The sequence below is a fragment of the Nothoprocta perdicaria genome, unplaced genomic scaffold (assembly GCF_003342845.1).
Source record: "Nothoprocta perdicaria isolate Ctin4 unplaced genomic scaffold, notPer1 scaffold_188, whole genome shotgun sequence".
In the NCBI taxonomy this organism is placed as follows: Eukaryota; Metazoa; Chordata; class Aves; order Tinamiformes; family Tinamidae; genus Nothoprocta; species Nothoprocta perdicaria.
This window is the reverse complement of record NW_020455071.1, coordinates 805,767-820,433: the sequence shown is the minus strand read 5'-3', so window position 1 is coordinate 820,433 and position 14,667 is coordinate 805,767. Positions and strand designations below refer to the sequence as shown.

Here is a 14,667-nt window from a genome sequence, read left to right as displayed (position 1 = left end):
CCCCTGCTTTGCCAGCCCATTCCCACTTCTGGTGGGAGCCGGGGTACCTCTTGTGTGGATTTTTTCCGGCTGTGCTTCCCGCAGCCCGCACGTTTTGCGCCTTGCGGGGCCTCCCTGGACAGGCCGGCGCCGCCTCCGCGCGCCTGCCCTCCGAACAGGCACAACCAGATTCCCGGGGCGGGCAGCGATCCCTCTGCCCGGCGCGGGCAGCCGCCTACGGCAGCTCCTCGCTCCGTCCCTCCAGCACCGCCGCAGCTCCCCCAGGACAACCCCGGGCACCTATTTATTTAAGAACCGGCGGGAGGCATGAGGGAAGCATTTCACAGAAGGCCGCTCGGGATACAGAGCTTAGGGAAGCAGCCAGAACAGCGTTTCTCCGGCTGCACTCGAGCTCGCCCTTAGGAGCTGCTTGGGAGAGGATGAAGGGGAGGCTGCCACCAGCACAGGATTACAAGGTAAGGAGCTCTCTTTACTCAGTGCTTACAAAAGTGCCAGTTTGAGGGGGGGGGGGAAAAAATAGTAGATTGTACAGTCCTTTTAGATTGTAAATGCACCTAAGTGTCAGAACATACTGATAATGGATATGTATCCCACAAAGAATGTGATCTTTCTCTGGGTGAATACGGTATCATCGCGCGATTGCTCATGCTCAGGAATGCAAAAATTATGCATAAAACTTCTTCAGGGAGTATGTGAGAGTTAGATAGAGCTTGATTTTAATTTTCCTGGTCAGTACAACTTCACACACAACTTTTTTGTGTGTCTAAAAACTGTAGGAGCTGTATAATCAAAACATACTGGAAAGCACGGGAGTGTCTGTTGGTTTATCCCATTAAGTTACCAAGTGAAAAGCTTCACATATAAGACTGTGCTTGGCTTATTTCAGTTTTGCAGACAACAGCAAACAACAGCACAACAACATAAACTTTTTCCCCAAAAATAAAAGGTAGGCACCAATTGCCTTTTTTATTTTCTAAACAGCTAGAAAGCTTTTGAACTTTATTTGAAGTCTCAGGAGAAACAGTGTGGCAAGGGAGTGTATGTGTGCGTTGGCACAGCTAACACCTGTGGTTCAATTAACAGCAGGTCTCCTAAAGGCAGAAGACATGCCAGTGAAAAACAAAGCCGGAATGGCAACTATGCGTGTTCCTCAGTGTGCTTCCAAAATCTAACGCTACTGATGAGAATGAAAACAAACCATTATTATAGTTTACACTCCAAAGGTTCTGTGAAAAGAAATCTAACGTGAAAAGGACACAACTATCTCAGCTTTTATCAAAATCCAAATAGTCAAAAAGTTGTGATTTCTTTTTTCATTTTTTTCCTGCTCTGATCATTTTTCCCCCCCTTTTTTTTTTTTTAATTTTCCTTTATATATATATATATACAATATTTGTTGCTTTCCAACTTCTGGATTTTCATTCATTTGTATGGGACTCTCACACATAACACTGAAAAGTATATATTGTAGGGGCACACTCTAAAGGGGAATCRGTGAAAAATAACCCTTCTAATAATGCTGCTTTTTGGGTTAAGTCTAATCACAGTCAGCTGCCTCAGATCCCAAATTTGGAGTCAATCCTGACCTGCCAAGATTTTAAAAAAAAAAAAGACTTTTTATTTGTTCTTTAATAGTTTGCTCCAAGCAAAGTTTTTTAGCTGCCCATGTTCTAGTGCCTGTTGCTCATCAAAATTAATGGGCAGTAAACTCTGTGATCAAAACACAACAGTATCAGAACAGTCAATGAATACAAGCAGCCTACCAAAAATGTATTTTTATGTGAATGATTTAGCCAAGATGAAGAATATTAATCTTTAAGGCTCCGCTTTGAAAAGCCATATTTGGGAGCAATTTAATCACGATTTAATGCACGTGGGGAAAACAGATGAGAAGGCAACTTTGAACTTAACTGCAATCTACACAAGGGAAAACCCAATATCTTCTGCTTTCATACATGGTTTATAGGAAGCTTCTCTCTGATACGCTGTTGCACTGCGTTTTACTGCTGTGGACGGCAATCAGTAAATTGCTACTAGAGAGATAGGGTCTGAGCAGTTAAAGCAGGAAATGCTTTGTTGGTTTCTGTATGTTTGTTTACGTTAACATCCATGAAACTCAAATTCCTGGTGAGCAAACAGAAAGAAAGGTGTGGATTTATCAGATTTGTTTCCCTGTTCCTAAGGATTTCATGTTCTTCCCTCTTCAGTTATTGATTGTACTTTAGCCTACCAAGGAAATTACAGAAAACAAAATTCTCTGCATTTCTGACACCAACAAGCAAGTTCAAGAACTACCAAACACTCTCAGATCTCCTGTAGAGACTTTTAGGCATTATTTCATTTTTCTTCTGCTCTTCATACCTCTGATTCTTGGGCAAAACAAGCTTTTGCAAATGAGGATGAGCTCTAATGAAAACCTGGTGACATGAGGTGCCCAAGGTGATCGASCTGCTAACATCAGTTGAGAGTCTGTGTACATCTAGCTGCAGGGAGAAGGGAGAGACACTTCTCCAATTCAACCCTGTCCTGAACCGGTTCCTCCAGTTCACAGTTAAATATAGAAAATACGTATATATAGGATTCAAAACTCACCCTGTTTTAGTATCTCCAGGCAACCCTAGAGCAACTCCTTTCTCATATATCCTTTTGAAGAGGTCACAAGAGTGACAATAAGTGTAATTTGTTTCACCCAAGGTAAATGGCCTCCTTCCCACCTCGGATCTGAATCATATTCTTATGCATCAAAAGGTGTAATTTCTCTGACATACTCTGCTATGAGTTGAATCATGCTTATTGGCTTTGTTCCAAACTGGTCCCTGGCCTCGCCACACAGATACTACATTTGACTTCCAGATGTAGAACTTCCAGAGTCAATAAACAAATGGTATTGCCACATATTTTTGCACTGGATTTTTTTTTTTTTTTTAATAACTGTAAATGTTATTCTTATCCTATACTTCACCTTGAAGACTTGAAGATCTGTTAACACCTAGACAAACAGCAGAGCTTTTAGTCAAGTTGTCTATAAGGGTGTTTTTTTTTTTTTTTTAAAAAAAAAAGAACTACCAGGCTGCATGGTCTGACAGAGAAGAAATGGGAATGAAAACTAGTTGGAAGTTTTGCATAGYACAAATTTTGAGTCTGCAGTTCTACCGTTAGAAAAACGATCATGAAAGAGATAAAGCATTGCAATCTTAGGGGAAGTTGTTAACTAGCAATTCAAATGACATGTCTAGAAAACAAACTGGATTTCACCTTCACACTGTGCTGCAATCCCATCTCTTGCTGCTAATTCATTTTCAAATTCYGGTTTAAAATAGAGCAGTATCTGTACCTTCACTATGTAACTTGACAAAGGAGAGAATGACTTTTCCTTGGGGATTTCTGTGACCTGTAGCTGGCATCATCTTTCTAACAGCTGATCAAGCAGACGTGCTGATTTCCAGTATTATTCCTGTCTGAAGTAAACAAAACAAAAGCAGGATCTACTTGTTTTTAGGTCTGAGGCATCTCTTAAAGAGCCTCAGACCTCCTGACATTAAAGATTTAATACAGATTTAAGTTTTATTACAGGAAAAACACTATCAAAACAATAAATAAATCTTCAGTTTTGCTTTCTATCAAGAGATGCTCAGATCTCTTACTAATTACAGAAAATAACCTGCAGACTSTTTCCTCCAAGTGAGATCACTGTTCTGTTATTCAAGACTTGCAGGTGCAGCCCATGTCACACTAACTGTGACCCAGTTCAAGTGCAGCATGCACAATCTTTGGTTATTTTTTCCCCCTCAAATAATCCATGCTTGAAAGCACATCAGTACTCCTTGAGCTCTTAATACCACCAGTAGAGAACAACACCGGGTCTGATTCTTCCTCCTCCTCTTCCTCTTGTGCAGAGTGTGTAGTATTTTACCCCTTCCACCTCCTCCTCCAAAAAACAGACCACCTTTCCTGTTCTTTGGCCATATTTTCAGTATGACACGGCTCTTAAATGTACCCAGAATAGGCACAGAGCTACATCAGTTTGACTATATTCTCGCAGCCATACTATTAGGACAACAACATGTCCATGGATTTTCTTTTTTAAATACCCATTAGCAGTTCCCKAAGATATCCCTAATTCAATGTAAGTAACAGTTCAGATAAACAAAGATGCAGTCTTTATGACTGGAGAATGGCTACAGGAAGCATGGACAAGCCTCACTGATGCTCTAAGATTTGTATGTTTAGGAGAATTTAGAGCTGCTCTTAATTTCAACAGTCAAGAAMTTGGAACTTCAGTTTAATAAGCTAATGTTCTTCTACCTACTGATTTGTTTCACCTTTACTCCATAGTCAGTCTCCTGCTATTTATCTATTTATCCCAATTTCCTCAAATGTGTACAAGGAAAAAATCCAGTGAGGGCATGTTAGTTTGTGCTTCTTTATATTAAAAAACGTGATAGTGTGAGGGACACAGAATCACATGAGTGTTTTCAGTCTACCCATCTCCTTTCTGCAGCTCTATATGAATAGACATTCCCCTCCTGTTCACAAGAGTCTCAAGGAAAACTTTTCATCTCAACAGAAAGGGCCACAGGATGCACCCCTATGCGTACACACGAACACRCAGAACAGCCACAAAGACTTGGGACAGGAACAAAGCTCTGCTGTGACACAATCAAGAAGTCAGGACAACAACCTTAAAGGTTATCTTTGTCAGGAAGACGTCCTTATTTATTTCCAACCAGCAGCTATTTCAATCGCCAATACAATTAAACACCTTTAACTGGCAAGCAAGTTCAGAGGCTGGTTTTGAAAGTGAGCCAGATAGGAAGAGAGACACGAAACACAAGCTGCTTACATTCCACTCTTCAGTGTGACTGATGTTTAAATAAGAACAAAAAAAAAAAAAATCCAGTCAACAGCAACCTGAAGTGTTTTCTGCTTAATTCTCCACAAGTTCAATACTTGAGAGAAAACTGATATGATTCATACTTTGCAAAGAGTCCCATGACAATCTCACAACTCTGTTCCTTTTTGTTTGCCAAGGAATTTTGTGCATCTGGCCATTTCCAGGCCACAACATTTAAACCATCAAAAACATGTAAGTTAAGAATATGAAACACAGTGTAATTCTTCTCTTCCTGCAATTAATTTATTCTCAAGCTAGATTAACCTTATGAAGAACTCCTAACTGCCCTTTTGAGAAACTAATGTGTTTTGATGGATGACTGTACACACACTTTAAGACTTTCCAGTAATTACTTGCACTTTCTTAGATACCAGAATGTCTTGCCACCTCTCATAAGCATTAACGGTTCCCTCATAACTTGCTTTTTAATCATCAGCCTGTCAAGCCATGTTAAATTAACACGGGTCAACAGATGTGTTAGGCTGCACCAAAGCAGAGTTTCGGGTCAGGTCTTTGAGGCCTCGTTTGGCAGCCCAGCTGCCTCTCACATGCCCCACAMGGAACTTGCCCTGCAGCAGCCTCGTGGTGCCAGGCAGCCCTCAAGCACTCCAAGCAAATGGYACCTTAAAGGACTCACAGGTCGTCTGCTACAGTGTGATCTGCAGCAAGTTAAGCCATGCAGAGGCTTTACTGCAATACAGTAGATATATCTTGTGTTTTTCCCACCTCCAACTAGTGTTTTGCAATAAATTACTTCCATGTGTGCCTGATCATACACCGCAGTGTGTTACCGTACCTCTAGTAGCTGTCACAGCTGTCAAGTTTTTTCTCTTTTCTTGCAGTGGATCTCTAATCACCAAACACTAAATTCAAATGTTAAGGTGATGGTGGGGGGCAGAGGAAAAGAACAATAACAGAATAAAAAAAGTTAAGGAAAAAATGCACTAGTAACCACATTAAATTATTCTTTTTGATGATTGATCTTTGTGACATTTTAGCTTTGCTTTCAGCTAATCCTTCTGCAGAAAGATTTAACTCTGTGGAAAACATGTTCACTCTGTTCGATTCCATGGCTTGTGGTGCGAAAATCTATTTAGATGTTTAAATATGCATTAGGGACCAGAGAAAGCACAGCAGTGTCATTTGTTAGGAGGTAGCAAAATCATCTGCATACTGACAAATTACTGCATCATTCCAAAAGGAAGCATTTTGTATGCTGTAGGGAAATGGTGCATTTTCTTACTAAAAAGTCTTTAGAATTTGGGATTTAAAAAAAAAAAAAAAAAATCTATAGAACTACTGCTTTATCACTTTGTCCTGAAATCTCTAAAACCAGCCAGAAAATACTACTCTGTGCTTCAACAATTGGTTCAAAGTGAGACATGGAATTAGCTGGAGGACCCYAAATACAAACCACAGATTCCATGAACTGATCTTTACCACAGGAGGGGAGCAGGCAGAACACTAGGAGCTATGTGGAGAGCACTCTCACCATCTCCCTTGGGACATCTCAGCTGCAAATCTGGGCTGTCTAACCAGGCATCTCACAGACTCCTACAGGAAAACAATATTATCCTTCAGCTCTGTGCAAAGAGTCCACTTTTAGGAACAGTGAGAAATTTTAAGGCAAGGCAAAGAAGCYTTCCTGAACACTCACTGCTTAAGGATATGGACCTTTGCTAAGAGCAGGACAGGGTTTCAGAGTTGGCCGTGACTCATTTCTGAATGCAGCCATGGCACGGAGCACASTCAGCAATTCCAGAATCCGTACTTAATGTGGTGGAAACGAGTTTATTCCACAATCATCTGCTTCTGAACACTTCAATTCTTCTTCATTCTTGAGCATTGTCCAAGAAAAACACGGAATGTTTGAAGAAAGTATATTCTCCTGTATGAATAAAAACTGTTCAACAAGTTTTCTAAGCACACCTAATAGAAATTTTCACTCAGCTAAAACAGATGACTGGGTACAGGGTTTTATATTCCTAAGCACATGCAGACATGCATCAAAGCTCGGGCTTCTTCATATTAAAATTACCAACAGAAATATTTAACACAGAAGTTATCTATCCTCAGTAACAAGTTGCTTTGTTTAATCAGGCAAAGATAACAAGATAGTGAGCAGGATTAAGGCAAACACATCAGCTTCCCAAAGGGCAACCTAAATTGTCTCAGATTTTAAAAGAGCAAGCCTKGTTTACTAATAAAGCGCTGAAAGATGAAATCTCTCCTTTTATTTGTGCCCATGCAACTTGTAGACCTACACTTATCTCAGGCCCAGTGGAACACATATCTAACTTCACAACTTTCAGAATCATTTTGTAGTCTTAAATCTTCAGTTATCACTGAGTTCAGTTACTCAGTTTCATCAAAGGTAACTTCAGTTACCTTTGGCCAAATAGTTTTTTGGCTGGCAGAATTTGTGACATCCCATTGACAGCACTACATACCAGCCAACTGCAAACTAACCACTGACACAAAGTTTTAAACCAAATGAGGAAATCCAAATATTAGTTAACATTAAAGCTGTAATGATAAGTAATTCTGATTCGTACAGAATAAAGTAACCCCTTTTTGCTCATGCAGCAGGAAAAAATAAGTACTCAATAGCAACAGCACAGAAACAGCCATAACAAATATACACACACACACACACACACACACACACAAACACACACACACACATATATTTCAAAGAAAGGCAAGCTGCCCAATAGATGCATAAAGGAGTGTGTGGAGTGGACATTTTACATATTTTAAGCCCAAGTTTGTTAACATGAGTAGCATCTGAAGGCTCCTGGGAGCCTCCTGCTAGTATTAAGAGTTTTTCCTCTATATAATGAGCTATACAATATAAACCTCTTACTATCAAAAGCACTTTCTTCAATATGTGAATTTTGAAGAGCTAAGTCAAATTTCAAAGCCCAGGATAGGGCACAATGAATGGAAGAGTTTAAAAACCCCAAAGCAATCCTTCCATAATCCTTGTTCCTTATATATAAGCCTCTTAAGATTAAAGTTGAATTCAAAAACATTCACATTCATGATTTTTATCTTTCAGGGTCACTTGGTCTGCATTTCATTGGTCTGCACAACTGAGTGAAGATCCCCTTCCATGGGCATTGTTAGGTTTAAGACAGGCAGACATTCAASAGCAGTTTTTACTACTACTTCCTTTTTGTTAATAAATGTGGATACATATACATGAAACAGCTCCTACAATTTGCCAATTCCCAGAGCTTTCTAAAAAATATGAAAGAGGTCTTCAAGCAAGACAGTTAAATATTTTTCAGAAATATTTCTATGTTCAGAAAGAACTGATGAAATTAAGAATGAACACACGAGGCCAGACCGAGTGCTTTACCACTTATCATTTGAAAGGTATGTTCCTCATGTCTTATATAAAATCCATTTCCAGTAGAAAGTTCAATATCACTTGAATAGGTACACCATTAATAACATTCTCAGAGGTTTTAAATATCCCCATAAAAAGCTCCCAGAACAGCTAAGGAAGAAAATAGAACTAGATCCACTTTCTATTAAATGAAAAATTGTACCAAATCATATCCTGAGATGGTGTACAGATTACGCTTGCATAAATTTTGCAAATATTRCAAATAACAGTATAAGAGCACATGATGGCAACAGAGAAAGGATTTAGGAAAAATCTTCAAGCTCCAACACTGAGAATACTAAATTCACCTTTAAAAATACCCAGATATTAACAAAACATATGTTTCAACACTAAATTATTACAGTTCTGTTGTTCTATTTTCRTATAGAATTAAGTGTTTCTGTTACGATCAGTTTAGCTCCGCAGTGAAGGGAAGGCATGAAAAAAAAAAGGGAGATAGACTTTTAGCTGTACCTGCACTAAAAGCCTAAAATAGCTTACTTGAATCAAAATTATGATCTTTCTTTAGAGGATTTGTCTCACGACATCAGAAGCTGAAGTTTTGTTTCCCACTGAGAATACAGAAGTGGAGCAGCACATTCACTTCTGTTTTTTTTTTTTTTTTTAAGACTTATAGTGGATTTTCCTTTCATCAAATAAGGAAATACAGTAAAATTGGAATGTGAACTGCTTCTTTTCCTCCCCAAAACAAACACCATCTCTACATGCCCTAATCATTTCTTGCCCTTAGCGTTTCTAAASTCTAGATCCTATGCTACAAATTTGCCACAGTGCTACAGAACCTACGCGGTGGAGTGCACTGGCATCACCTGCATCTTACTTTTGTTCTCAGTCCCTCTACCTTTTGCTCGCTGCTGCTTTTACCTCACCTTTGTACTGAGGAAAGTAGCTCTCTCTAATCTCCAGAACTACTTTTCACATATACAGATAATTGCTAACATGGAATGTTGTTGTTGTTGTTATACTCTGATTACAGTGAAACAAGAAAAAAGATACTGGAGTTAATTTTGTGTTGCAAGAGAGAAAAAAAAAAGTAAAAAAAGTCCTGAACACAAAACCATGAGAGATCGCCTTCAAGAGCTTAAGCAGAGGGCCAAAGAACTGCAGCTAGCTGGAGAAAGCAGCTCTACAACCGCACAGGAAGAAGAGCATGAAGAGCTTGAGCAGCAGGCTATAATTTATGAGAAGGAGCCCATAGCCGAGAGGCACTTGCATGAAATCCAGAAGCTTCAGAATGAAATTAATAATTTGGTGGAGGAGGTGCATAAGTTCAGTCTACAACAAAAATCKCTGGTATCTTCAATGAGAAGGTTCAGCGTCCTTAAAAAGGAATCTAACATAGCAAGAGAAATAAAAATTCAAGCAGAGCACGTTAGAAAATGCTTGGATGAACTGTCAAAAACTGTGAAAAAAGCTGAAAACGAACATGGGTCATCATCTGCCGTGGTTAGAATTCTGACTTCCCACCATGCTTTCCTGTTCCAGCGTTACCTAAATGCAATGCTCTCCTACAATGATGCTATAACTGCTAAGCAAGAAAAATGCAGACGATTTATTGTTCGTCAGCTRGAAGTTGCTGGTAAAGAGGTATCTGATGACGAAGTCAATAACATGCTCCAACAAGGAAAATGGGAGATTTTTAATGAAAATTTGCTCACTGAAGTCAAAATCACCAAGGCCCAGCTGTCAGAGATTGAGCAGAGACACAAAGAACTAGTCAGTCTGGAGAACCAGATCAAAGACTTGAAGGAACTTTTTATCCAGATATCAGTTCTGATGGAGGAGCAAGGGGAGATGATCAACAACATTGAAATGACTATGAACAATACTCAAGAATATGTTCAAGTATCAAGGGAAAAATTTGGGCTTGCAGTCAAATATCGAAAGAGAAACCCTTGCAAAGCAATATGCTGCTGGTGCTGCCCATGCTGCAGATGACAAAGAAATAAAATATCTGCAATATTGATGGTGCCTCTTCAGTATAAAAACTGAGCCAAACTCTGAATCTCTGTGTTCCTCTATTTTTCTTCCCATTCCATGAATCTCACCAAAAAGATGCATTTTTCCAAGCAGAGATGGAAGAATGTGACAGGATCTCCACCTCTTCCTGAATTTTATAGTTTACACAAACACACACACACGCGCGCGCGCGCGAAGGGGTAAGAATGAGAGGAATTACATGCTTTTGTTCTTCCACACTTCAATAGCTAAAGTTTTCTCCAAAATATAAGCCATGCTATGGCAACCAGCTGCCTATGATTTTGGGAAACATTAAGAATATTGCTAATCTCAACGAGTTAAGGCTCATATGACTGGTTTAATTACCTTTAATGAAAAGAAAAAAAAAGGTATTTTTAAATGCCCTTGTGATCTTTGCTTATGTTAACTTGGTTCAAATTAAGTTTGACTTCAAGACCTACAAAAATATCTATACATAAAGCAAATATGCTCAGTAAAAATAATGAACCTGAGGACTAAAGCAAAGAAAGCACCTAAAGGTTTCAAGAAGCACATTGAAACCAGAACAGTGAAAGACTATTGGAGCACTTTAGCTAGCTCTTACTTCCAAGGAAAGTTGAATTTAAAATCAATAGAGGGAGAAGGAAGSGGGGAGAGGAAAAGGAGCCAAAGGCCATCTTAACACCATGAAATAACAGTATTATATTAGCGCAAGATGCTCTGTCCTCCGTATTGTTAAACGGACCTCAGGTTATCTATTTTAACAGTATATCTTACACAGAGGTATTGAGCTGGTGTTTTCTGAACWTGTTAGACAGAAGACCACATCACCAAAACTATGGGGACATCTGTCAAAAAAACAGCTGAAAAGCTAAGTGTTAACAGACTGGCAGACTATTCAACTACATAGGCAGATCCTATCAGATAAGGGGAAAATGACGCTTCTATAAACCAGTGATAGGACGTATTCTTGTCGCTGTGAAGCCTGTGCAGCTAAGCACTTGTCACTGCAGTCTCCCTTCATCGAAGCCTCTTGCTCAAAACTGGAGAGGAATTTCTGAGCTGGACGGGAGCTGGCTGCAGCTCTCAGACACTGCTTCTCTGACAAGAACTGGGTCTCCACGGCCTGCATCAGGCAGCTGTGGGCAGGAATAAGTCCTCCCTCTAGCTCGCTGCTTCTGAGGCTGAGCAAGCCCAGCTCCGAGCTCCTCTGCCTCCCTACATGCTCCAGCAGCCAACTTGCACAGGAGCCTCACAGCAGGATTCCAGTATCCATCCCAAGGCTGGGGGGTCCAAATCCCAGCTCGGTATTGGACTTGGTTTACTTGTATTGCTACACCCATGGCCAAAACCAGCAATGGGGGGTTCAGACCACCAAGTGGCTCCGTGACGTTCTGCTCACACTGGARAAGGCCAGGAGTTTCACTTCAAAACACAAGGCTGATGTGCAAATTACAGGAGAGGAAAAGCTCCCCTCAGTAACTAATACTCATGCCGAAGACATACATCATCAATACATGGGCAGGCACTTAAGCATCCTTGAAAGCTTTAAACTTGTCATTATGCTATTTTTGTAACGTAACTGACACAAAATTAAAAAAAAAGAATAAAGAATACTGTTTCATTCAAGGTAAGCTATTTTAATATATTAAAAATAGAACTTAACACTTTCATAAAAAGTGCTCTGTATTATACTTCAGAGTGATTTATGGACTTGCATAGGTAATGCAAGACTCAGTTTTAAATATAGCAATCTAATCAAATCACGAACTGTAGCAAAATCAATGCTTTCTTAGAAGCTTGTGAAAGAAATATGCAAAAAGGCTTCTTTCCTGTTTCCAACTACTTTCACAAAAAACACGATCTTAATTCTTTACATTTAACACATCACACTGGCCAGTTTTGGCAGTCTCTATGCAACTTAAAAGATTAAATAATGTGTATGTGTTTAAGTTCTGCATTTTAAGAAGTGAAACATAATTAACATCAGAAATCCTTGGGCATATGCAAGTACCTGGACATTCCCATTTAAAGACACATGGAAAACGTGAAAATAGCATTTTCACTAACAGTGGCAAAAAAAATCCAACATTTTAGATTACAGACTCCAGACACGTTACATCTACAGATCAAGTGAGTCTTGCCAGCTCCTACCCCTTCACATCTGCAAGACTTGCAATGGAATCCAGTGTGGGGGGGAGGGAGGGGGAAAAACCCACCCTCTAGTCAGGATTAGATAAGCAGCAAACACAGAGCTCCTCATTCCTTGTACCAGCTCCATGAGACAGTGGCAGCTGCCCATCCTCCAAGTTCCAGTTGCACCAGACGATCAACATTGTTTGCCTCTCATTTTCTTAGTCCTACTTACTTTTTACTTCCCATGCAGCATTCCTTTAAAAAAAAAAATCTAGTTTTTCAAGCCTTAGTTTCATTTATAATGATGCTGTTGCCATGTCTGTATGTTCATGCATCCCTAATCACTTTTTTAAACTCAGATCATTTAAATCATGGCTGACAGTGAGGCTGGTGTAACAAAGATAGCACGTTCCTATCATTTAATGAAAATAAACAGACATTTTACTGTCAACACCTTCACTGAATGTATATTTTAGGTGGAAAAAAGAGCCGATAAAAGCTAAAGATGCCTAAAAATCTCCTTGAAAGATTTAATAGCTCTACAATTCACAAAGATATTTTTAGTTACATTTTATATATCCTGCTCTTTTTGTTCTTTTTCCACCTTCTAATGAGGTACCTTCGTGTGTCCCCTGATGTTGTAAACTGTTGAAATGAGGGGGGAAAGCTAACAGCAGCTACCCTTGGCCTCAACCTGTGCCTGAGGTGAGCTCATTTGTTCTCAGGAAGTGGCTGAATTAGCAAGATGGCACGGACACCACTGCTTTGCTTTCCAGCAGCAGGTCTTGTGGCAGTGCAGACACAGACAGAGCACGTGGACTGCTGCCTTACATGATCCCACTCGTTGGCTTCTAGTCTGCACCCAGTCCCTCTTGGAACTGAAGGAGAAATCAGTGCAACTCAATTCTAAAAGAAAGMAAAAGTGCAGCTGAAGTGCTACAGTTTCTTCCAAGAAACTCCCCAAGAATGCATTCCTAAACTCCCATGTGCTGTGCAAAAGCACAATCAATACTGCTTTATCTAGACACAGTCAGAGAAACCAGAACAAATGGCACTGCAGTGCCRAAAGACAGAGAGTAAGCTGAATCTGACTTTTTTTCCTATTAGCATGCAATTAATTTTCATATTGAAAGTCTATGAAACTACTCCCATGCTGACAGCTTAAAAACAGGTGGTGGATTCTTTCCACCTGAGCTTAAAATTTCAACCGAAATTAACTGTTCTCAAAGGAGAGAGGTCTAAACATTAAACTGAGAAAGAAAGCTCATCYACACAGTAGAGAACATAAATCAGGTAACAGCACCACTGATGCTACTCCATTAAATAACCTCCCTCATCTGTTACATAGACCATAGCCACCTTTACAATGTAGAAGCAAGTCAACAGGAAATATGAAGAAAGTTGCTACAGTCAACATGCTCTTATATACATATATGCATACATATATGCACAGACAAATATTCAAACGTATGTATATGCACGCATATTAGAGACATCTCCTCCTATMTCTTTTATTCCTGTTTCCCTTTTTAGGGGACACAGGTACCTCCCGCTGCAAGGAGCTTCTGGCTGGCCCTTCCCCATCACCTCACAGGGACTTCCAAATAAATCATGTTCGAGTCAAGGACACTGCAGTTATTGTTTCAATCATGGAAGAAAATTCAAATTTCAATAATGCTCATGACAGTAGCTACCTATCCATTAACAACTAAATAATTCAAGTAGTTTACAGCTACTTAGGGTTAGAAAACAGCAATGTACATAACATGCATAAAGAGCTAGGACAGAAAACCAGGCAGACTTGTGGAAAGCTTTTTCATATTGTGCTATTAACTGAAATCAAAACCAAAACTTACATTATCATCATGAGAATTTCATAGAGTACTCATAATGATCAGAAATCTCATCTATATGGTTATACAGAAMAGCAAATTAAAGCTAATAAACATGAGATTTTTATAACTATATTCCCTCATCTCTGAAACAATAGGTAGAAAAGCAGATTTCTACCAAGAAAAACACTTGCCTAGGGAACCATCTGGTGTAAAAATACCAGCCATACCATATGACCTGCTAAAATGTACTCTGGTAAGAAACTGTGTCAAAGTTTAAAAAAAGTAAAAACTGCCTGGCCCCACAGTTCTTGTATTTCCTTAGATACTATGAAGTGTAAGTGGCTAAAATGAAGAAGAAAGCAATTTTAAAAAGAAAAATAATTAGCCTTGAAGACTCTTTTAAATTCTGATGACACTGACACACACAC

The 14,667-nt window shown here is 39.4% G+C and overlaps 2 protein-coding genes and 1 long non-coding RNA gene across 3 annotated transcripts in view; 2 read left to right on the top strand and 1 right to left on the bottom strand.

Moving 5' to 3' along the window:
- The window catches only part of ARL13B (ADP ribosylation factor like GTPase 13B), a 48,343-nt gene that overhangs the window by 15,815 nt on the left and 17,861 nt on the right, over window positions 1-14,667 (bottom strand). The gene's annotated exons all lie outside the window — the stretch shown is intronic.
- Window positions 329-9,314, top strand: LOC112945358. Its single transcript, XR_003248994.1, has 3 exons — window positions 329-455; window positions 7,956-8,275; window positions 9,286-9,314. It is a non-coding gene; the product is annotated as an uncharacterized LOC112945358 (long non-coding RNA).
- Window positions 9,311-10,321, top strand: STX19 (syntaxin 19). The gene has a single exon (XM_026036927.1). The coding sequence runs from the start codon at window positions 9,369-9,371 to the stop codon at window positions 10,245-10,247; it is 879 nt and encodes a 292-aa protein (XP_025892712.1). The 5' UTR covers window positions 9,311-9,368; the 3' UTR covers window positions 10,248-10,321.